The sequence below is a fragment of the Cherax quadricarinatus genome, unplaced genomic scaffold, assembly GCF_038502225.1.
Source record: "Cherax quadricarinatus isolate ZL_2023a unplaced genomic scaffold, ASM3850222v1 Contig345, whole genome shotgun sequence".
In the NCBI taxonomy this organism is placed as follows: Eukaryota; Metazoa; Arthropoda; class Malacostraca; order Decapoda; family Parastacidae; genus Cherax; species Cherax quadricarinatus.
The window spans coordinates 101952-125321 of NW_027195371.1; the positions used below are offsets into that span (position 1 = coordinate 101952).

General features: G+C 37.4%; 1 protein-coding gene across 2 annotated transcripts in view; it reads right to left on the minus strand.

Annotated features, from left to right (window-relative positions):
* The window catches only part of LOC128693542 (gem-associated protein 5), a 73605-nt gene that overhangs the window by 46425 nt on the left and 3810 nt on the right, over positions 1-23370 (minus strand). The window contains exons 1-8 of one of the 2 annotated variants that reach the window (XM_053783273.2): positions 20751-21002; positions 17531-17683; positions 15158-15319; positions 14046-14271; positions 8915-9091; positions 7718-7884; positions 5120-5245; positions 2309-2493 (exon numbers count right to left, since the gene is read on the minus strand). In XM_053783273.2, the coding sequence (XP_053639248.2) occupies positions 2309-2493; positions 5120-5245; positions 7718-7884; positions 8915-9091; positions 14046-14271; positions 15158-15319; positions 17531-17683; positions 20751-20867 (1313 nt within the window). In that variant the 5' untranslated portion in view covers positions 20868-21002. Of the gene's footprint in view, positions 1-2308; positions 2494-5119; positions 5246-7717; positions 7885-8914; positions 9092-14045; positions 14272-15157; positions 15320-17530; positions 17684-20750; positions 21003-23370 lie in introns of those variants that run through there. The other variant, XM_053783274.2, reaches the window with a different exon arrangement.

A 23370-nucleotide genomic window follows, 5' to 3' on the forward strand; every position in this document is an offset into this window, starting at 1 on the left:
CTTCCATTTTAGGTTTTTTTCTTTCTTTTAAGGTCGCCCTTGCCTCCGTGGGAAATGGCCGACGTGTTAAAAAAAAGATGTATGAAAACTGTAGTCTATTTTTTTAAATTCTAATAAAGTCAGAAATAAAATTAAAACTAAGACTTACAGCATCTCTGAAATTTGTAATTTACTAAGTAGAATTTTCTGATGGAGAGCAAATATTTTCCAAGCAAGTTTATTTCCGAATATTCTTCAAAAGTCAAAATTTCAAAATTCTGATAAATTCTGAATTCAGAAATTGCAAATTTCTCTCAATTTAGAATTTTCTATAATTTGCATATCCACTTTTCCTGTATAAATTACTACATGTATAAAGAAAAACAAAAGCTTTATTTTAAGGTCACACTGCATTGGTGGGAAGTGGCCAGTGAATTAAAAAAAAATTTCCCATTGCACTTCCTTCTCCATAAACATTATGTACTTACCTTATTTTTTTACAAATGACTATCTCTTTCTCACAACACATCAGTTGTCTCCCACTGGGGCAGGGTGACCCAGAAAGAAAATACTTTCATTATCATTCAACACTTTCACCTCACTCAAACATAATCACTGTCTCTGCAGAGGCACTCAGACATGACAGTTTAGAAGTCCCTACAAACTGCCAATATCCCAAACTCCTCCTTTTAAGTGCAGGAATTGTACTTCCCATTTCCAGAACTCAAGTCCAGCTATATAAAAATAACCGGTTTCCCTGAATCCTTTCACAAAATATTACCCTGCTCACACTCCAACAGCTCGTCAGGTTGCAGTGGAAAGGTTGGATAAGCGTTTAAGTCTTTGTACCAAGATCCCATGATGTTGCACTGCAACATCATGGGATCTTGGTACAAAGACTTCAAAGCTCGCCAGGTCCTAAAAACCACTTGTCTCCATTCACTCCTATCTAACATGCTCACACATGCTTGCTGGAAGTCCAAGCCCCTCACCCACAAAACCTCCTTTACCCCCTCCCTCCAACATTTTCGAGGTCGACCTTTCCCCCGCCTTCCTTCCCCTACAGATTTATACGCTCTCCAAGTCATTCTACTTCGATCCATTCTCTCTAAATGACCAAACCACCTCAACAACCCTTCTTCAGCCCTCTGACTAATACTTTTATTAACTCCACACCTTCTCCTAATTTTCACACTCCGAATTCTCTACATATTTACACCACACACTGAGATAAGACTGGACATCTCCACTGCCTCCAGCCACCTCCTCGCTGCAGCATTTGCAACCCAAGCTTCACATCATTATAAGTGTTAGTATCACTATACTTTCGTACATTCCCTTCTTTGCCTCCATGGATAACATTTTTTTTTCTCCACAGACACCTCAACGCACACTTCACCTTTTTTCCTTCATCAATTCTACGGTTAACCTCATCCTTCATAAACCCATCCGCTGACAAGTCAACTTCCAAATACCTGAAAACATTCACTTCTTTCATACTCCCTCTCTCCAATGTGAGATCCAATTTTTCTTTATGTAAATCGTTTGATACCCTCATTACCTTACTCTTATCTATGTTCACTTGTTCACTATGTTCATGAATGACTATATCCTTTCCATAGTCTTATATCGAAATCTTCAATAAAAAAAAATTCATTGTTTAGCTTATTACATAATATCTAACAATTTAATATATGCTACTTCTACTTACACTTAGGTCACACTATAAATGCATGTATAAGCACACGTGCACATGCGCGCGCGCACACACACACACACACACACACACACACACACACACACACAAACACCTTCCTAGGTTTTGTCCTATTTTCTTACTAGTTCTTGTTTATTTCCTCTATTCTCCATGGGTAAGTGGAACAGAATTCTTTCTCCTTAAGCCATGCATGTCATAAATGGTGACAAAAATGCCTGAAGCAAGGGGCTAGTAACCCCTTCCCCTGTATACAATACCAAAGTTAAAAAAGAGAAACTTTTGTTTTTTCTTTTTGGGCCACCTTGCTTCGGTGGGATACAGCTCGTTTGTTCAAAGAAGAAAGATGATGATGCCTCGTCAAGTCCCAAAACACGTATGTAATTTACAATAAGCCTCTCAAAATATGCAATTAACAGTAATATGAAAACATTACATTTTAAATTATATCAATAAATTCAAAGTACTTTTGCAAAATAAAGATTCCAGGATAATAAATGAAGCACTAAATCATGTAAATATAACATAAAACTAAATTTTACTTTGATAAATTTGAAAAGCCTTAGAGTTCTAATGCTACTGTTATATACAAAGATACTTGTATTTAAGACCCACCTGTTGGCATCATGTGGGCAGAAGGATAGAGATGTAGCACAAGCACCAAGTGTTGGTACTTGAAATAAATGAGATGAGCTGCCAATATGAAAACCATGGAGAAAACGATCTTGTCCGCTGGTAACTGCCACATCTCCTATCACCACCACATTGTAGATGGCACGTGTGTGTAAGTGATGTAACGCCTAGTGACATGATAAATAATAAAAATTTCTAAATGAAAGATAAAGCTTTCAAATATTAACTGGATAATGCTATCAGATATTAACTGGATAATACTATCAGATATGAACTAAGTTTAAAAAAATGAAGATAAGACCTGAAAGCTACTGTAAAACACCTTAAATAAATTTTTTGATAAAGTCATAAAATTAGCATGACAGTGGCAGTGATGCCCACACATCAACAACACAAATATGTTACAAAAACGGTTTGATTCATTAAAACTTTTAAATAATAATACACGTCTCACTCTGTCTTTACACAAACTATTCAACTCTATACACATTTATCCCTAAATAAAAAAAAAAAAAAAACTCATGATACAAGAAAATTTTAAAGCAATTTTGCATTTTGCCATTTTACATGTTAATATAAAATTGGATCTGCATTATTAACCCTTTGAGGGTCCGTCCCGTAGATCTACGGCTTTACATTCAGGGTCCAAACCGTAGATCTACGTCATGAGCTCAGCTCACTCTGATAAACTGTGAGTGGTACATTTGGGCCTAGATATGAGAGAATACATCTATGTGGTATGTGTGCACCACATAAAACAGATCCTGCAGCACACTGTGAATAATGAGAGAAAAAAACTGAAATCATGATTTTTCGATTAAAACAGCGACTTTGCAGTGTTTTTTCGTATGTTTTTTATAGTTCTATTTGCAATTTCTTGGTCTCATTTGATAGAATGGAAGACATATTACAGAAATAGAGATGATTTTAATTGGTTTTAGCACTGGAAATGGCTTGAAACTGGGCTCAAAGTAGCAGAAATGTTAAATTTTTGCCGATGTTCAAGAGTAAACAAACGACCTCACACGTTTAATACACGCCAGCTGGTGGGTCTAATATGCATTCACAAATATGGTGATGATATTTATACAATTATTACAGTATTGCATAACAGTAAATCTTCTATTTTTTGGTGTGAATAAAAATTCATTATGTGAATAAAAAATCAAAATGGAATTTATTTGTAAAGCCTCAAAACATAACTAATAAACAGAAGAAATGTTAGTTTAGTTCCAGGAATACCTACATTGTTTATTCTGGACCCTATTTTGAAATTGGAATATTTTGAACTTTGTGTTAAATTGGCCAAATTAACAATTTCCGATCACTTTAATTTGTAGTTGAAACAGTTGACTTGGCGATTTCTTGTGCTCAATCGATAGAATAGAAGTAATACTAGTGAAATAGCTAAGAATTTGGTTGACTGGAATAATGTAATTGGCCTAAAATGGGAGTCAAAGTCGGCAAAATCGCCGATTCGTAAATATCGCTGACACATCAAAATTCGCGAGAGCATAATTTCGTCAATTTTCCATCAAATTTCGTACTTTTTGTTTTATTACCTTCACAAAAAGATTCTCTACTATTTCATAAGAAAAAATAACAAATTTTTTTTTTTTAAACTCTTGGACACTGGGGCACCACTTCAGATTTGGGCCTTGGACCCTGAAGGGGTTAAGAATTTTATGGTAATGATCAATACCCACCTGCTTAAAACAAAATACAAAATTTTCCTAACTTGTCAAAAATTAACCTTCCATTGCTTTCTTACAACTATTGCATATCTTACTACAGACTCATGTAATATGAATCTTGAAAACATTCATATTGTTGAACAATAAAAACTAAAATCATAAATAAAATGGTCAATACAAAAAAAAAAATACTATTATACCAGGTTAAAATCCCCAGCATCAGTTAAAAAAAAAAAACAGTGAATTATTACTGTCAAAAGACTCCTAAAAGTTCCCTGAGGTCCCTACAGGTACCCCAGTATTTAAAAAATAACATGAAGGCAGAAAGTCCTCAGAAGTGGGCAAACTGTTACAAGATATTCCACAATCAGAAGCATGCTACCCGTCCCAATCCACCTGGCGTTAGTATATAAGCGCCAGTCTCCTTGCCTCTGCTCCAGAATCTTCACGACTACGGTGCTCATCACACCAACTCCAAGGCTGAGGGACTGATTACCTCATCTTTTGTATATAGTTCTACTGTCTTCAAATTATGTCCTAGAACCTGTATCGATAAAGCCACTGGATGGCAAAAAGTCTACAATAAAGATACCCTGATGTTGCACATGTGTGTCAGTTTTCATGCTAGGGTAGGAGGGCAGGAGCACCTGCAAACCGGTAACTATGGGTGAGGTGTGCCGAATCCAGCTGACAGAGATTAATCTCTAAAGTTGACCAAGGTACAGTATATAAATCTGAGGTGGATGGAAAGAGGTATGGGGGACAGCCCAAAAGAGCTGTAGGGAGGGTATAAAGGAGACCTTAGGAGACCCAAGCATGTGAAAGTACGTTAAATCAGAGTGGAGACAACTGTTTTGGTGGAAGATTCGGCATGTTATTCTAGAATGAGAAAGTTAATATCTATAAAGGATTTTTAGGGAAATGATTTGGCTAGATCTGTGAACCTGAATAGCTAAGAACTCCAATATATCTTGATATCATAATTCCAATTTGCCAAGTATCTTTTTGTAATGGTGTTTTTCCCATTAATTTTTTTCCACTTAACACTAATTTAGATATTATTGTAGTATTTACCTTAAAAGAAATAAGTGATGCTTACTTTGAACTTGGACCCTGTAGGCTGCAGTGTCCACAGTAGTAGTTCTCCTCTAACAGTTGATGTTAGAAGGTTGCCATTATGCCATGCCAAAGCTATATGTTGCTTTCCACTGTTCTTCTCTTTACCCTTGCACAACATGAAAAAGTCAGTCATATTTTCTAAAATAATTACTCTTACATTAAATAATCAAACAGATGATGAATGAAAGATTTGATCGCATTAAGTTTCACCAAAATAAACATTACTCTAGGTAGTAGGTTGGTAGATAGCAACCGCCCAGGAAGGTATTACCGTCCTGCTAAATGAGTGTAAAACGGAAGCCTGTAATTGTTTTACATGATGGTAGGATTGCTGGTGTCTTTTTTCTGTCTGATAAACATGCAAGATTTCAGGTGCATTTTGCTACTTCTACTTACACTTAGGTCACACTGCACATACATGTACAAGCATATAAATATATACCCTTCTGGGTTTTCTTCTATTTTCTTTCTAGTTCTTGTTCTTGTCTATTTCCTCTTATCTCCATGGGGAAGTGGATCAGAATTCTTCCTCCATAAGCCATGCGTGTTGTAAGAGGCGACTAAAATGCCAGGAGCAAGGGGCTAGTAACCCCTTCTGTATATATTACTAAATGTAAAAGGAGAAACTTTCGTTTTTCCTTTTGGGCCACCCTGCCTCGGTGGGATGCGGCCGGTGTGTTGAAAGAAGAAAGATCTCCATGGGGAAGTGGAACAGAATTCTTCCTCTGTAAGCCATGTGTGTTGTAAGAGGCAACTAAAATGCTGGGAGCAAGGGGCTTGGAACCCCATCTCCTGTATATATTACTAAATTAAAAAAAGAGAAACTTTTTGGGGGGGGGAGGGGGAAGGGGCCACCCCTGCCTTGGAGGGATACGGCTGGTTTGTTGAAAGAAGATAAACATTACTCTATGTAGTAGGTTGGTAGACAGCAACCACCCAGGGAGGTACTATCGTCCTGCCAAGTGAGTGTAAAACGAAAGCCTGTAATTGTTTTACATGATGGTAGGATTGCTGGTGTCCTTTTTTCTGTCTCATAAACATGCAAGATTTCAGGTACGTCTTGCTACTTCTACTTACACTTAGGTCACACTACACATACAAGTACAAGCATATATATACACACACCCCTCTGGGTTTTCTTCTATTTTCTTTCTAGTTCTTGTTCTTGTTTATTTCTTCTTATCTCCATGGGGAAGTGGAACAGAATTCTTCCTCCATAAGCCATGCGTGTTGTAAGAGGCAACTAAAATGCCGGGAGCAAGGGGCTAGTAACCCCTTCTCCTGTATATATTACTAAATTTAAAAGGAGAAACTTTCGTTTTTCCTTTTGGGCCACCCCACCTCAGTGGGATACGGCTGGTACATCGAAAGAAGAAACATGCAAGATTTCAGGTACGTCTTGCTACTTCTACTTACACTTAGGTCACACTACACATGCATGTACAAGCATATATATACACATCCCTCTGGGTTTTCTTCTATTTTCTTACTAGTTCTTGTTCTTGTTTGTTTCCTCTTATCTCCATGGGAAAGTGGAACAGAATTCTTCCTCCATAAGCTGTGAGTGTCGTAAGAGGCGACTAAAATGTCGGGAGCACAGGGCTAGTAACCTCTTCTCCTGTGTACAATACTAAAGCTAAAAAGAGAAGCTATTGTTTTTCTTTTTGGGTCACCCTGCCTCAGTGGGATATGACCAGTTTGTTGAAAGAAAGAAAGAATAAACATTACTGACAGAATATTGCATAGTATTATACTCAAGGGAAATGCCAAACCCATAAAGACCATGCAGCACCTGGTGAACGTATGGCGTGCCCTTTATTTATTAATCTCAGTTATAATCCAATAATTTTTTTAAAAGCTATCTAATAGTTATATAAGGTGAAATCTTAAATTAACAATACTAATGTGGGTGAGAGGGTGTCTGTTAATGCCAACTACCTGTTAAATCCAAATAAGATTGTTTTTTTCCATGTTTGAAACTACGTATAGTGGACAAGTCTGTATTTAACAAATTTTATCCATCAAATCTGAAATCAATTTACTCAGCAGACTACAACAATATTGGACTCGTCTAGATTCAACAAAATTTGTCCATTGTTTCTGTATATTATCTAGCCACAGATTTTGTCCGTTAAATCTGAAATCTGTTAAACTGGGTTCCATTAGAAAGTTTTACGGTACTGAGTATCTGACATTATTAATTAAAAGGGAGTAGATTGCATGATTTTCTTTTAAGACTATCCTCTCACAGGAAGCTCACAGAAGAAATTATTACTAGATATTGATCAAGTGGACAAAAAAAAAAATGGTCATAACAATGTGGAAACAAATTGTTAATTAAACCATGCTCAAACTGGAATCAATTTAGGCATACAAAATGTAAAACACAGATAATAACAACAATGTCTGAGAACAGGATTTACTTAAAACCTTTTTGTCTAGTTGTGTAGAAGCTTGAGTAATATCTGCACACTTTACACCATGCTATAGTAATTTAATTCAAACACACATAAGAGCAATAGCACTTACAAAGCCTTTTTCTTAAGAGTCTATGACTGAATGAAGGAAGCTCACTTACAGACATCTGCTTTTTGAAGGCTGACGCTGAGAGAGGAACATTTATTTTGGTGATGTATCGTTTGGCTGATAGGTCCCACAGCAAGATGTTGCGACCATAATCAGACGACACAAAGTACTGGCCATCAAAACTTCCCAAGGCCTTTGTGTTCTGCTGCCTACTATTTTCTGAATTAAAATAAAAAAATTAAGCCTTTATGGTGAAACTGCTATCACTACACACTGGCATGGTGCCAGATAAGTGGAAAATGGCAAATGTGATACCTATTTTCAAAGCAAGTGACAGGTCTTTAGCTTCGAACTATAGACCAATAAGCCCAACCTCCATAGTGGACTAAACTATACAATTTAATGTGCATTTTACCCTAAAATTATAACCATGTGATTTTTAACTTTACAATATTCATGACCAGAAATAAAACTGCCTGAAAATTACACTAAACAATTTTTGCATTTACCCATCCCACCATGAAATAAAAACGCAAGAGAATTTTTTTTTTTAACACACTAGCAGGGTGACCCAAAAGAGAAGGAACACTTTCACCATCATTCACTATCCCTATCTTGCCAGAGGCATGCCAATACTACAGTTCAGATGCCTGTCCAAACTGCAAATATCCCCACCCCTCCTTCAGAATGCAGGCACTGTACTTCTCACCTCCAGGATTCAAGTCTCCAGGACTCTCATAATATTTACACCAGACATTGCTTTTGGACACATCTTCACTACCTCCAGCTTCCTCCCTGCAACATTCACAACCCATGCTTCACATCCATACAAGTGTTGGTACCACTACAATATCACATATTCTCCTTTTTTGCCTTGATGGATAATGGTCTATCTCCACAGATGTCTTAATGCACCACCAACCCTGCCTCAGCAAGAGACAGCCTGCAAGTTCCCCCCCAAAAAAAATTAAATGAAAACATGAGGTGAAAAGTGTGTCAGAGAAATTAACAAGGTAATGAAATAGTATGAACCGAGAAAAACAAGATTAGGAAATAATTATTTAATGAACTAATTATAGTAAAAGAGAACATGACAGTTTTACCAGTGTTTTTGCTGGATTCCAATTGCCATGCCCCAAAGATTTCAATATGCAAATTTTAGGAATTTGACAAAAAATTAACTATTTATAGCCTTTAACTTAATTTCTTTCATTACAATCAATGTGCTTACAAAAAATTAAATACTTGCCTTTAATCCTATTTCTTTCATTACATTCAGTGAGCTTAGCACAGCCTTGCTTCAGGCCTTCAGCCCTGTGATTGACAGGTTCAGAGTCATCCAAGAATGGATTATTTTTGCCAACATACCATTTTATAGAGTAGATCACATAGTCATGGCCTTGCAGATGAGTTAGAATTCCTCCATCTAAAAAAAATAAAATATCCAGGCAATTAAAACAATATTCTATATGCACATACATTTGAAAATTAAAGGTAATTTTTTAATACTAAACCTATTACTGAATGGGTGCAGATGCTACAGTTGAAAGGTTCATTTAAATAGTGATGTCTGCACACTTCCAGCAAGATAAATATTGAATGAGTGATGGAATGTTTGTTTCTTGGGAAAATTTATATAAAAGTGTTGCTGTAACTCCTGAAAAGAAACATGCTACTCAAGTTAAATAATTGAAATCATAGATTCATTTTGAATGTTCACTACTCCTACTTTAATGCACAATTCTATATGAACTTTTAACACTATTCATCACACTCACTTTACAAACACATTCAAAAACAGATTAACTACTGGCTAAATTTAAGAGGAAGCAGAGGACTCCACACAATACAGTAATACCTTGGATACCGTGAAAGAGGGGCACTGAACCCCCATGCAAACTGTTTTCTGAAATCTTCAATAAAATAAGCAAAGACAGGAATTGCCTGTTGGCTGCAACATGTTGTATATATGTATATATTAACAGTTATCCATGCATGTCATTCGAGGTGACTAAAATACCAGGAGCAAGGGGCTAGTAACCCCTTCTCCGTATATATTACTTAGTTTAAAAGGCAAAGCTTTCATTTTTCCTTTTGGGCCACCCCACCTCAGTGGGATACGGCGGGTACGTTGAAAGAAGAAAGATTAACAGTTTTGGGAATCATAGTCCTTATGGCCCACTGGAAATGATATAGTTGGATAAAAAAATTACTAGAGATAATAACTATACAAAAAGAAACAGTAAAGTCAGGATATGTGTATACAGTACAAATTACTGCCAAATGAATGTAACACTGACTAAAGAAACAACAGCTAACTGAATGACAAACTTACTTGGGTAATTACCAAAGATCTCATTTTAGAGAACAATATTTTAAATAAAAATACATTAATAATTACAATTATTTCTTTCGCAAACATGTCTACATGTTAAGTTCTGCAACAATTCACCAGTAAGAACATAAGAACATAAGAAAGAAGGAACACTGCAACAGGCCTACTGACCCACGAAGAGCAGGTCCATGTCCCCCCCCCCCCCCGGATTAGACCAATGACCCACCCAGTCTGGTCATCCCCACTCAAGGATGGAGCACTGTATCAGACCCAGCAGCAAAGCTAGTCAGGTCCAACTCACACCCACCCACACCCCCTCATGTATTTATCTAACCTATTTCTAAAACTACACAACGTTTTAGCCTCAATAACTGTACTCGGGAGCTTGTTCCACTCATCCACAACTCTATTACCAAACCAGTGCTTTCCTATATCCTTCCTGAATCTGAATTTTTCCAACTTGAAACCACTGCTGCGAGTCCTGTCTTGGCTGGAAATTTTCAGCACACTATTTACATCCCCTTTATTTATTCCTGTTTTCCATTTATACACCTCTATCATATCCCCCCTAATTCTACGCCTTTCGAGAGAGTGCAGATTCAGGGCCCTCAGTCTATCCTCATAGGGAAGATTTCTGATACATGGGATCATCTTTGTCATCCTCCTTTGTACGTTTTCCAGAGCATTTATATCCATTCTGTAATACGGTGACCAGAACTGAGCAGCATAGTCTAAATGAGGCCTAACCAAGGATATAGAGAGTTGAAGAACAACCTGAGGACTTCTATTATTTATACTTCTAGATATGAAGCCAAGAATTCTGTTAGCTTTATTGCGAACACTAATGCACTGTTGTCTTGGTTTTAGATTACTGCTAACCAGAACTCCTAAATCCTTTTCGCAATCGGTAGTATTAAGATCTACATCATTTAGTTTATATGTGGCATGGTTATTTAACTGTCCAACATTTAGAACTTTGCATTTGTCAATATTAAACTGCATCTGCCACTTCTCCGACCACTGTGCCAGTCTATTCAAATCATCCTGGAGTGCTCTAATTTCCTCATTAGAATGAATTGGACGGTCTATTTTGGTGTCATCAGCAAATTTGCTTATGTCGCTATTTATTCCCTCATCTATGTCGTTTATGTAAATTGTGAACAACAACGGGCCCAACACTGACCCCTGAGGAACACCGCTTGTGACGTGCCCCCATTCTGATTTCTCCCCATTTATGCAAACTCTCTGCTGTTTATTTGTCAGCCATGCCTCTACCCAGGAAAAAATTTCTCCTCCTATTTCGTGTGCCCTAAGTTTCCTCAATAGCCTCTGGTGTGGAACTCTATCGAAAGCCTTACTGAAGTCCATATACACAATATCATATTCATTACCATGATCTACCTCCTCGAACACCTTAGTGAAAAAAGTTAGTAAATTCGTAAGAGAGTAAAACAGTGTTGAGAATCCTTAATCAATCTGTGCCTGTCAAGATGGCTACGAATTGCTTCGGCAATTATTGATTCCATAAATTTTCACACTATGGAGGTAAGGCTTATTGGTCTATAGTTCGAAGCCAAGGACCTGTCACCTGCCTTATAAATAGGTATTACATTTGCCATTTTCCACTTATCAGGCACTATGCCAGTTTGTAGTGATATGTTAAAAAAATTAGCCAAAGGTATGCTAAGTTCCTCTTTACATTCCTTTAACACCCTTGCAAACAGTTCATCAGGACCTGGGGATTTGTTAGGTTTTAGTTTCTCTATTTGTCTGAGGACCATGTCACTAATAACCGCTATCGTACATAGTTTATTATCATCCTGTTCTACGTAATCTATTATTTCAGGAATATCACTAGTATTTTCCTGGGTGAAAACTGAGAGGAAGTAGGTATTTAGAATTTCACACATATCCTTATCACTGTCAGTGATCTGACCAGAGTTACTCTTAAGTGGGCCAATCTTGTCCCTAATCTTACTTCTGTATACCTGAAAGAACCCTTTTGGGTTAGTCTTTGAATCCCTTGCGACCTTAGCCTCATAATCCCTTTTTGCTTTTCTTATTCCTTTTTTTATTTCTCTCTTTAATTGAATATACTGATCTCTTAACTGCCCATCCCCTCTTTTGATATGCCTATATATGCCTCTCTTTTGACCAGTGAGATGTTTTAATCTATTGTTCATCCATTTGGGATCATTTTTGTTAGATCTAATTTCCCTACTCGGAACAAAAGTTGTCTGGGCAGCTAGAACTATGCTCTGAAAAACGTCATATTGGCAACCAAGATCACCTACCTGACCCATAGTCAGGACATCCCAATTTAGCCCACCCAAGTAATTTTTCAGTCCCATGAAGTCGGCCAAGCGAAAATCTGGGACAGAGACTTGATTGCAGTTATCTGGGTAATTCCATGATATATTGAAACTAAGTGATTTGTGATCACTTTCCCCAAGCTCATCATTAACCTCAAGATTATTAATTAGTGATTCTTTATTGGCAAGAACCAAGTCAAGCAGATTGTTTCCTCTAGTTGGTTCTGTCACAACCTGTTCTAAAAAGCAATCGTGAACCGTATCAAGAAAGTCACCAGACTCAAGATTTCCTGTCATATTGTTCCAATCAATTTGTCTAAAGTTAAAATCTCCCATTATCACAACATTTTCATATCTAGATGCCTTATGAAATTCGTCCCATAACAGCTTACTGCACTCCCTATCAAGGTTTGGGGGCCTATAAATCACACCCAAAATTAATTTGTCATGTCCCTCGAGAAACTGTAGCCAAACCGATTCTGTGTTCGATGTTTCTAATCTTATATCATGTCTAAGACAACAATTTAAATTTTCTCTGACATACATCGCCACACCACCACCCTTCCTGTTGACCCTATCAGTGTGGAATAGTTTATAACCCTGTATGTTGCATTCAGAAGGCATTTCTCCATTTTTCAGGTTGAACCAGATCTCTGTTATACCAATAATATCTATATTACCTACACTTGCAAGTAATTTTAGCTCATCTATCTTATTTCTTAGACTCCTACTATTTGTATAGTAAACCTTTAGGGAGCTAGTCACTCGTTGCCCTCTACTATCTCTCTTTGTTTGTTGATCAATTGATTTGCCATTACTAGCAACTTTATTTTGAATATTGTCTTTTAAACATATCCCTGAGGTATCCTGGTAATAACTGCTGTTTTTAACCCTAATGCTGCAGCCTAATTATTTCCCACAAACACCCATACCTCTATAATCTATCAGTTTAAATTCCTAGACAAGTCATCAATTACCCTCTCAATTGAATTGGCTAATGCAACCACTCCATCCCCAGAGAGATGAACCCCATCTCTTGCATACATATCACATTTGCCAAAGAAAAGGTCCCAGTTATCAATGAATGGGATTGCAAGTTCCTTGCAGTACTTGTCTAGCCAGCGATTTACACCAATTGCCCACTCCCTTTCTAGGCAAGATGCTACATATGACTGGGATCCCTCTCTTAGACCTAACTAAATTTAATGAAGGTCATTCTCAGCAATTACTGGCATTATTTGCAAGGATGAAGATAAACTGTAATTAGTAGTATGAGGACTAGTAAGATAGAGGAGGAATAGTGATAAAGGAAACTGAGAAAAAATGGAAGATCAGAATGAAAATGCAGGATGGTAGAATTACTGACAAAATGTTAGGTAAACAGAGACAGATGAAACTATGTGACATTTTACTGTGGCAACGTTTTTGCTCTCCAGAAGCTTTGTCAAGCTTCTAGAGAGTGATATGTTTCCATAATAAAATATCATGTTAGCTGCGTCTGCATCCATTTAACTAACAAAATGCAGAATGTTAGTATGTTTAGCTGGACAATACTGTAAATGGTTACTAATGCTAAAGTAATAAACAAGCCGCACACTGCATAACTACAGTGAAATATATTGTACATCAGATCAGGAAAATATAAATAACATTTCTATATATAATGTATTTTTTCAATTCCTTAATAACTAACAGTTTCCCATAGCCACTGAACATATTCTACAGAATATTACCTTTGAGAGAAACCAGTGCAATATCCTGTTCAGCTGCGATTAGAACCTGTGAAGGTTCTTTAGGATTAGCCTCTACCAAGGTCAGTTCAGAAAATTGATGAAGAGTGTGGACACGGGTAACACCGTGCCTGGCTTGCCACACTACCATTCTGCCACCACAGCCAACTGTCACCACAACTTCTTCTCCTCCAATGCTGCCCCAACAAATGCCATTTACAGACAGACCCTGTAAATATTCAAATACCATAACTAACCCTTGTACTATATATAAGTTTACTGTATATACTATGCATATATAATTCTTGCATCTTAGCATTAAATCAAGTACAGTAATCCTCATAAATATGCATTGTCTATATATTCAAATTTTGCAAATTTACAATGTTTTTCTTATTGATATCTTCCTACTAATTTCTAAAATTCTAAATTTTTTTATGGTGCCATTTTCTTTTCTACACAGCCAAATTTACAGGCCAAGAGCCATTATCCTACCTCAACTCACTTAAAGGCTTAGCCTCAGGTATACGAAGATCTCCCCTCCACTGAATGTAATCCACAACAACCGACTAACTCCCAGGTACCTACTGTCTGCTAGGTGAACAGGTGCGGCAGGTGTAATGAAACAAGTCAAACGTTTCCACTTGTGCCAAGGATCGAACCATACCTGGAGTGTACCTGGAGGGTGTTCCACACCACCTTTTAATTTATATACCCTAAGCTGTACACAATATTCAGACCACACATTGCTTTCTCTCCATTCGAGAGAATTTAAATGCCTGGCAGGCCAGTACACTAAATAAACCACCAAGCCAGCCTAATAAAATTTGTCCAATTATACACTAGTGGATAGATATTTTATTTATTTTAATCAAGAGGAAACACTAAACCCATAGGGGTCATATGTCTGGGGAATGGGAGGCAATTGGATTCAATTCAAAGAAAGGGAGGGTAATGAGAGATTACTGAATAGAACTACTGTATACTTAATGGATGAAGCTACTAGGCTAGCATGATGTAGTGGGTAGAGCACTGGCCTGCTAATTTTAGGACTGGCATGCCAAGGGTTCAAATCCTGTTTCATGCATAGTGATGAATTATTACTTATATCTTACCTGATGTTCATAATGGGTTGCTATGACATCACCAGTGTGTAAATTGTATAGCCTGATGGTTGATGTATCAGCAGTACTTGCGACTGTGTGTCCATAATCAGGTTCAAATGCTCTGCGATGTAATCGAATAGATAATACTCTTTCACTGTTGTGAGGGATTACCTGGAAGATGTTGGGCTGATATTAGATTCATGAAGGCATATCTTTTGCAAGCATCAAAACACTAACGATGGTAATTACATTATTTTTAAAGCAAAGTGGCTGTTTCCCACTGAAGTAGGGTGGCCCAAAAAATAAGAAACACTTTCATCAACACTCATTCCATCACTGTCTTGCCAGAGGGGTGCCGATACTACAGTTCATAACTGTAAATATCCCCACCCCTCCTTCAGTGTTCAGGTATTGTAATTCCCACCTCCAGGACAAAAGTCTGGCTAACCGGTTTCCTTGAATCCCTTCATAAATGTTACTTTACTCACACTCCAAAAGCATGTCACAATATAAACACCACTTGCCTGCACTAACTCCAATCTAACATGCTAGCACAAGTTTGTTGGATGTCCAAGCTCCTCGCATACAAAACCTCCTTTACCCCCCTCCCTCCTACCTTCCCTAGGATGACCCCTACCCTGCCTTCCCTCCACTACATATTTATACACCCTCCAAGTCATCCTGTTTTCCTCCATCCTCTCTAAATGTCTAAACCACATCAACAATCCCTGTACCTTCTTATTTCCAAACTATGAATGCTCTCCATATACTCACATCACACATTGCCCTCAGACACATCTCCACTGGCTCCAACCTTTTTCTTGCTGCAATAATGACAACTCATGCTTCATACCTATATAAGTGTGTTGTTAGCACTATATGTACTGTACTCTCATACAGTTCCCTTATTTCCTCCAGGGATTACTTTTTGTATTAAAGTACATATATAAGTCAGCAATAGATAGATTAAGAAAAAGGGTAGTTTACTGCATCTATGGAATGGATTGAGGAACAATGTAGGACAATTTTGCAAATATTGTATACATAATAAGTGTTGCTGCATAAAGCATAGAGAGCTTTTACGAGTTGAGTGAGGCACCAGTTAGTGTTGGAAAGAAGGTAATAGTTTCCAGCAAGTATGGGCTTGAGACAAGGATGCATATTATCACCATGGATGTTTTAATGTTTGCATAGATGGGGTTGTCAGAGAAGTGAATGCTAGTGTATTTGAAATCAGCAGGACTTAAAAATAACAAATCTAAGTTAGTGAGGTTTTCACAACTGCTGTTTGAAGATCACACGGCACTTATCAAGAGATTCATGAGAGAAGCTGAGAGTAAAGGAGTTCAAAAAGGTGAGTATAAAAGAAATGTCAAAAGTGAATGTAGACAAAAAGCAAGATAATGAGAATAAGTAAAATACAACCTCTCCTCACTTAACAATGGAGTTCCGTTCCTAAGACCACATCGATAAATGAATTCGTCGCTAAGTGAGGAGCATACTATAATGGTAGTGGGTTTCTATCAACCATCTTTGATATTGTTTTAATGTCACCTCTGCACCATTTGTAACGTTTCTGGTATGTCTTTAAATGTTTATACAGCAGTGTACTGTATATTATAATACAGAATAGAGGAAATCAACTCTAATACACATTATTTAAGTATGCATACTGGTCAGAGAGCCCATCGTTAAGCCCAAGTCATTGGTAAATGAGTACGTCGCTAAATGAAGAGAGGCTGGTATAAGGAATGGAACATTAGAGGTTAATATAGAAGAAATGAATACAAATTGAATGCATTCAGATAGCTGGGAGATACGATTTCATGGAACGAATAAAGTCTGCCAACGGAAGCAAAAATGAGAATGTATCGGAGTATAATGGTATGTACTTCTATATGTGTATGAAGCATATAAATAATTCTAAGGAAGAGGAAGCTAGAGGCAGTATAACTGTCTTGTCTGAAAGGAACATATGTTGTGTATATCATGCAGTGAATAAGGAATGCAGAAATGAAAAGAGAATGATGGCCTGAAAGGCATAATTCAGAGTAGTTTGATCATGAAAGCACACTGAAGCAAGTTGACGAGTTTATAAACCTAGTACAGAATAGATGGAAACTTTAGGGAGAAAAGAAAAAAGGAAAAAAAAAAAAATGACAGAGGCATAACAGTTTAAAAGTGACATGGATGTTGCAGTTCCCAGTCTGCTTTTCTGGAAAGCAGCTGAAGAACAAGTATGCAACCATGAAAACTAGTATCATTTACATTCAACATCCCAGAATAATTAATTATTATTCATAATCAAGAATCTTTCAGAAATTATTTAAATTAACCAAACATTGAAAATAATGCAGAAACTTTATAAACATTTACACAGACCTTGAGCACCTTTGGCAATCTTCTCTCTGTAGATACTTTGTACACTATAATGGCTTTGAAGGCCCCAGTTACCAGCAGATTATCTTCCAAACGACAGTCCACAGCATCACTTATGAACCAATTGGGAGATGGTGGAAGGAGAACGTCTCCAATCTATAAAAAATAATAATTAATTCTGAGAAAAGGTGCATAACTATTTTTTTTTTTTTAACAAGTCGGCTGTCTTCCACCGAGGCAGGGTGACCCAAAGAGAAAGAAAATCCCCAAAAAGAAAATACTTTCATCATTCAACACTTTCACCTCACTCACACATAATCACTGTTTTTGCAGAGGTGCCCAGAATACAACAGTTTAGAAGTATATACGTATAAAAATACACAATACAGTGGACCCCCGCTTAACGATCACCTCCAAATGCGACCAATTATGTAAGTGTATTTATGTAAGTGCGTTTGTACGTGTATGTTTGGGGGTCTGAAATGGACTAATCTACTTCACAATATTCCTTATGGGGAAAAATTCGGTCAGTACTGGCACCTGAACATACTACTGGAATGAAAAAAGTTCGTTAACCGGGGGTCCACTGTATATCTCTCCAAACTGCCAATATCCCAAACCCCTCCTTTAGAGTGCAGGCATTGTACTTCCCATTTCCAGGACTCAAGTCCGGTTATATAAAAAAAACGATTTCCCTGAATCCCTTGACTACATATTGCCCTGCTCACACTCCAACAGATCATCAGGTCCCAAATACCATTTGTCTCCATTCACTCCTATCTAACACGCTCACGTACGCTTGCTGGAAGTCCAAACCCCTCGCCCACAACACCTCCTTTACCCCCTCCCTCCAACCTTTTCGAGGACGACCCCTACCCCGCCTTCCTTCCCCTACAGATTTATACGCTCTCCATGTCATTCTACTTTGATCCATTCTCTCTAAATGACCAAACCACCTCAACAAGCCCTCTTCAGCCCTCTGACTAATACTTTTATTAACTCCACACCTTCTCCTAATTTCCACACCCAGGGAGGTACTACCATTCTGCTAAGTGAGTGTAAAACAAAAGCCTGTAATTGTTTTACATGATGGTAGGATTGCTGGTGTCTTTTGTCTGTCTCATAAATATGCAAGATTACAGGTACGTCTTGCTACTTCTACTTACACTTGGGTCACACTAAACATACATGTACACGTTTATTTACTAACACTCATCCGAGTTTTCTTTGATTTTATCTTAGTTCTTGTTCTAATTACTTTTCCTTTTATATCCATGGGGAAGTGGAATAAGAATCTTTCCTCCATAAGCCATGCGTGTTGTAAAAGTCAACTAAAATGCCGGGAACAATGGGCTAGTAACCCCTTTTCCCTGTAATAATTACTAAAAAGAATAAGAAGAAAATTGCATAGCTATTTATGCAAAGTAAAAAGGAAATTTAACAATTGCAATACAGTACTATACAGTACATATTATAATTATATGGTATTCTGACTAGGAAAGATAAACATTTAGAACATCACAAAATTTTTCTTTGAAAAACTATGTTAAAATATAAACACACATGCTTTAGCTTACCATAACAAAATATATGAAAGGTTTCTTTAAATTGAATTTTCCAACTCTATTTATCCAACATTATTTTTCCTAACAAGAAGAGTGAAAATAAAGTGTTTTGACAACTCTACAAAAATAAGTCTGAGCAACATAAAATTAATGTACTACTATATTCCATTGATGTTAAGTAACAATAAGTTTGTGTTGACCTTCAACAGGTCTTACAGTATTAAGCTACACACATTTTATTTTAATTTTACTAAGATTTACTTGGGTTTCTAAATTTTAGTTTAAAATTAAAAACTTGAAAAATGCTTTTAAAAGGCTGGCCATCTCCCTCTGAAGTATGACAATTCAAATAATGAAACAGTCACCATTACCCATTCAATTGCTTTCTTGCCTAAAGTAGGCAGGCATCCCAATTTGAATGACATCCTGAACCCCAATATCCCCACCCTTCCTTCAGAGTGCAGGCATTGTACATTTCATCTCCAGGAAACAAGTCCAACCAACCAGTTTTATGTGATTCACACGCTCACACCCTAATAGCCCATCAATCCAGAGAAGACACTTGTCACTCTGTGACCTAACACACACAAGCCTGTAGTCTACATCAATGCTTTGCATTTCCATGTAAGAAATCTTTGTAACCTAAATGTATCTTCTTAGAAAATAAATGATTATGATTATAGATGTCCTAATTCTGCCAACCATAAGGTAATGTCTGATGTGCCCTCGTTATCACTACATCTATGCAAGACCTTAAAACAGATAATGGTTTTCCAGTATCAAGTATTTTAAAATTAAAAATGAAACCTTAAAATGTTAATTAGGTTTATAAAAATTATTGAATCTACTACTGCTGAGACTGTGTACTAAACTTGAGAGTACTGAATGCAGTAGTCTAACCATTCAATATGTAGCTTATCCTTCTGCTGAATACTATATATCATTCCTTTCAATAAGCATTATTTAAGCTGTATTATTGTAACTGTCACAAATATATTAATTTCTACCTTATAGTAATTATAATGCCTACTTCACATACAAAACTTTTATCTCTCATAAAACAGAGAACAATACTGTACTGCTCTAATTACAGCAATGATTTAAGTATCTCTCTGATAAGTTGCATATAACACACAAATGACTACTTAGTACAGTATATGAAACTAACAGTAGCACTTCATAGACAATGATTTTTCCAAATGTAATAAATTTTGTTGCAGAGCAGGAATAGCAGAAGCCACATATTTCACACAACAAAGGAAACTATTTTACCATACTGTACCAAACCAAACCTGACTTCATACTAAGCATTCACTCTAAAACTTGAGTCAAAATGACAAGTATACATTTACATCACCATGTTAAGTCAATACAGTACTATGATGACATTGCATACATAACAAGACTACACAACCCTCCATCACTGTGAAAACAGTAACTCAGTAAAGAAGGAATTTCAGTGCAGCAGTCTCTTACAATATTCTATGTTGGTGCATAATGTTGGTAAAAAACTGTTAGTATTTTAATTAAGAAAGGTAAGTATATATGTACATTATTCTACAATGTGTAGACATATTTAGGACAGACACTATACATTACCTACAAAAATTTGTCAACAAAGAGGTACCATACTTAATTTTTCCTGCAAATTTACATACCTCATGTTTGACCAGGTCCTTAATGTTGCAATGGAAGTGGCACTTTGGAAGTGGCCCAAAACTTAGAAAATTACCCCTCTCCCAAAAGTGATCCTCATCCTTGTATGAATCAATCATTATGGTACTAGATTTGTTTTAGAAAAAAACTTATCAGCTGAGTAGTAGCAGTCTGCTGTATTATTATTATTATAATCAAAAAGCACTAAGCCACAAGGGCTATACAGCAGTCTGCTGTATTGAAATCAAAATATTTTGAATGTCTTGTTCATTAACTAGAAGGAAATTTACACAAAAATAAATTTAAAACTCATACATTTCACAGATGAGCATTTACTTCTCAAGTTTACAATGACAAAATTTAATACAGTACCCTCTCCAGGTATACTGTACTACACTATATGCATAAATTTAATAAAATTTATAACAAAAGTCTAAGTATTCAAACCACTTTTTACTTATTATCAAAACCACTTTAAATGTGAGGTGCTATACTTGCTCAGATCTAATAAGCCAAAAACACAAGCCACCAGAGGGTAGGAGAGAAGGAGCAGTAGTGAAGCTGTATGTATCTAAGAAGGCTGTGTATGATTAAGCATCTTAGTAAGCATTTACTGACAGGGCATTGCTCACCACCACCACTGATACCCCCCACAACAACCACCACCACAGATACCCTCCACTACAACCATCACCACTGTCCCAACCACAACTACCACCACCAATTTCACCTCCATCTTCATGACCACACTCCTGATGACATGAATTGTTGAATTTATTGCCTTTAAAGCAGAACTTTTCCCTACCCTGTTTGTCTGTATGAGTCTTTGTAGATGTCTATGTTTGTATATTTGTAACTTGTGCATGTCTGTGTGTGTGTGTGTGCATATGGGTGTGTGTGTGTGTGTGCATATGGGTGTGTGTGTGTGTGTCTGTACTCACCTAATTGTGGTTGCAGGGGTCGAGACTCGGCTCCTGGCCCCGCCTCTTCACTGATCGCTACTAGGTCCTCTCCCTCTCTGCTTCCTGAGCTTTGTCATACCTCTTCTTAAAACTATGTATGGTTCCTGCCTCCACTACTTCACTTGCTAGGCTATTCCACTTCCTGACAACTCTGACTGAAGAAATACTTCCTAACGTCCCTGTGACTTGTCCGAGTCTTCAGCTTCCAATTGTGACCCCTTGTTTGTGTGTCTCCTCTCTGGAACATCCTGTCTCTGTCCACCTTGTCTATTCCCCGCAGTATCTTGTATGTCATTATCATGTCTCCCCTGACCCTTCTGTCCTCCAGTGTCGTCAGTCCGATTTCCCCTCAACCTTTCCTCGTACGACATTCCCCTGAGCTCTGGAACTAGCCTTGTTGCAAACCTTTGTACTTTCTCTAACTTCTTGACCAGGTGTGGGTTCCAGACTGGTGCTGCATACTCCAGTATGGGCCTAACATACACAGTGTACAGTGTCTTGAACGATTCCTTATTAAGGTATCAGAACGTTATTCTCAGGTTTGCCAGGCACCCGTATGCTGCAGCAGTTATTTGGTTGATGTGTGCCTCCGGTGACATGCTCAGTGTTATGGTAACCCCAAGATCTTTCTCCCTGAGTGAAGTCTGTAGTCTTTGTCCACCTAGCCTATACTCTGTCTGCGGCCTTCTTTGCCCCTCTGTATATGGATGTGTGTGTATGTATACACGAGTCTGCACATGCATGTACTCTGTCTATACATGGTTGCAGGGGTTGAGTCATAGCTCTCAATTTGCTAGATTGTCTTGCCTAGCCTTGTGAGCCCTGTCTTACCTATTATTAAAACTACATATGAAGTCTGCCTCCACTACTTTGTGTCAGTATGTGTATCTGGCAGTACATCTGTCTCTATACACAAATAACCCACACATAGGAGAGAGGAGCTTATGACGATGTTTCGGTCTGACTTGGACCATTTAAAAAGTCACATTAGTGTGACTTTGTAAATGGTCCAAGTTGGACCGAAACGTCGTCGTAAGCTCCTCTCTCCTATGTGTGGGTTTGTAAAGTAAAAGGACACAAGTGCAACTAATGTGGCATTTTATTGTGGCAACGTTTCGCTCTCCAGGAGCTTTGTCAAGCCGTTACAAACAGTACATGGACACAGAGGGTATATATAGGCTCAGAGTGAGGTGCAATACTAGCGGTAGTAGTAGTAGTAGTAGTAGTGACATAAGTTGTAGTAGTAGTAGTAATACAATATGGTAGAGCAATTAACTCGTACACGAGTAAAAGGTTATAAAAGTTATTACTTGGGTAACATAAAAATAGGTTAGACAAATATAGACTGGATAGAGAAGGCCTGCTTCAGTGTTCACTCTGTAATGTGCTTTGTGTAGTATTAACAGGAGAGACTATGTGATGGCAGGGTTTACTGTTTTAAGGAGGATTCTTGCTAAGACTTCAGAGATGGTAAAGCTGCCTTTGTCTTCTTTAATTGTATTCGAAACAGCGATTAGTGCTGTTTCTAGGCACTTGCGTCTGCAGAAATTAGTTTCTTTGATCACTAATTGGGCGTCCCTGAATTTCACGAGATGACTGGTGGAATTTCGGTGTTGTACATAGGCGTTGTTCAAGTTATCGTTCCTACATGCGTAAATGT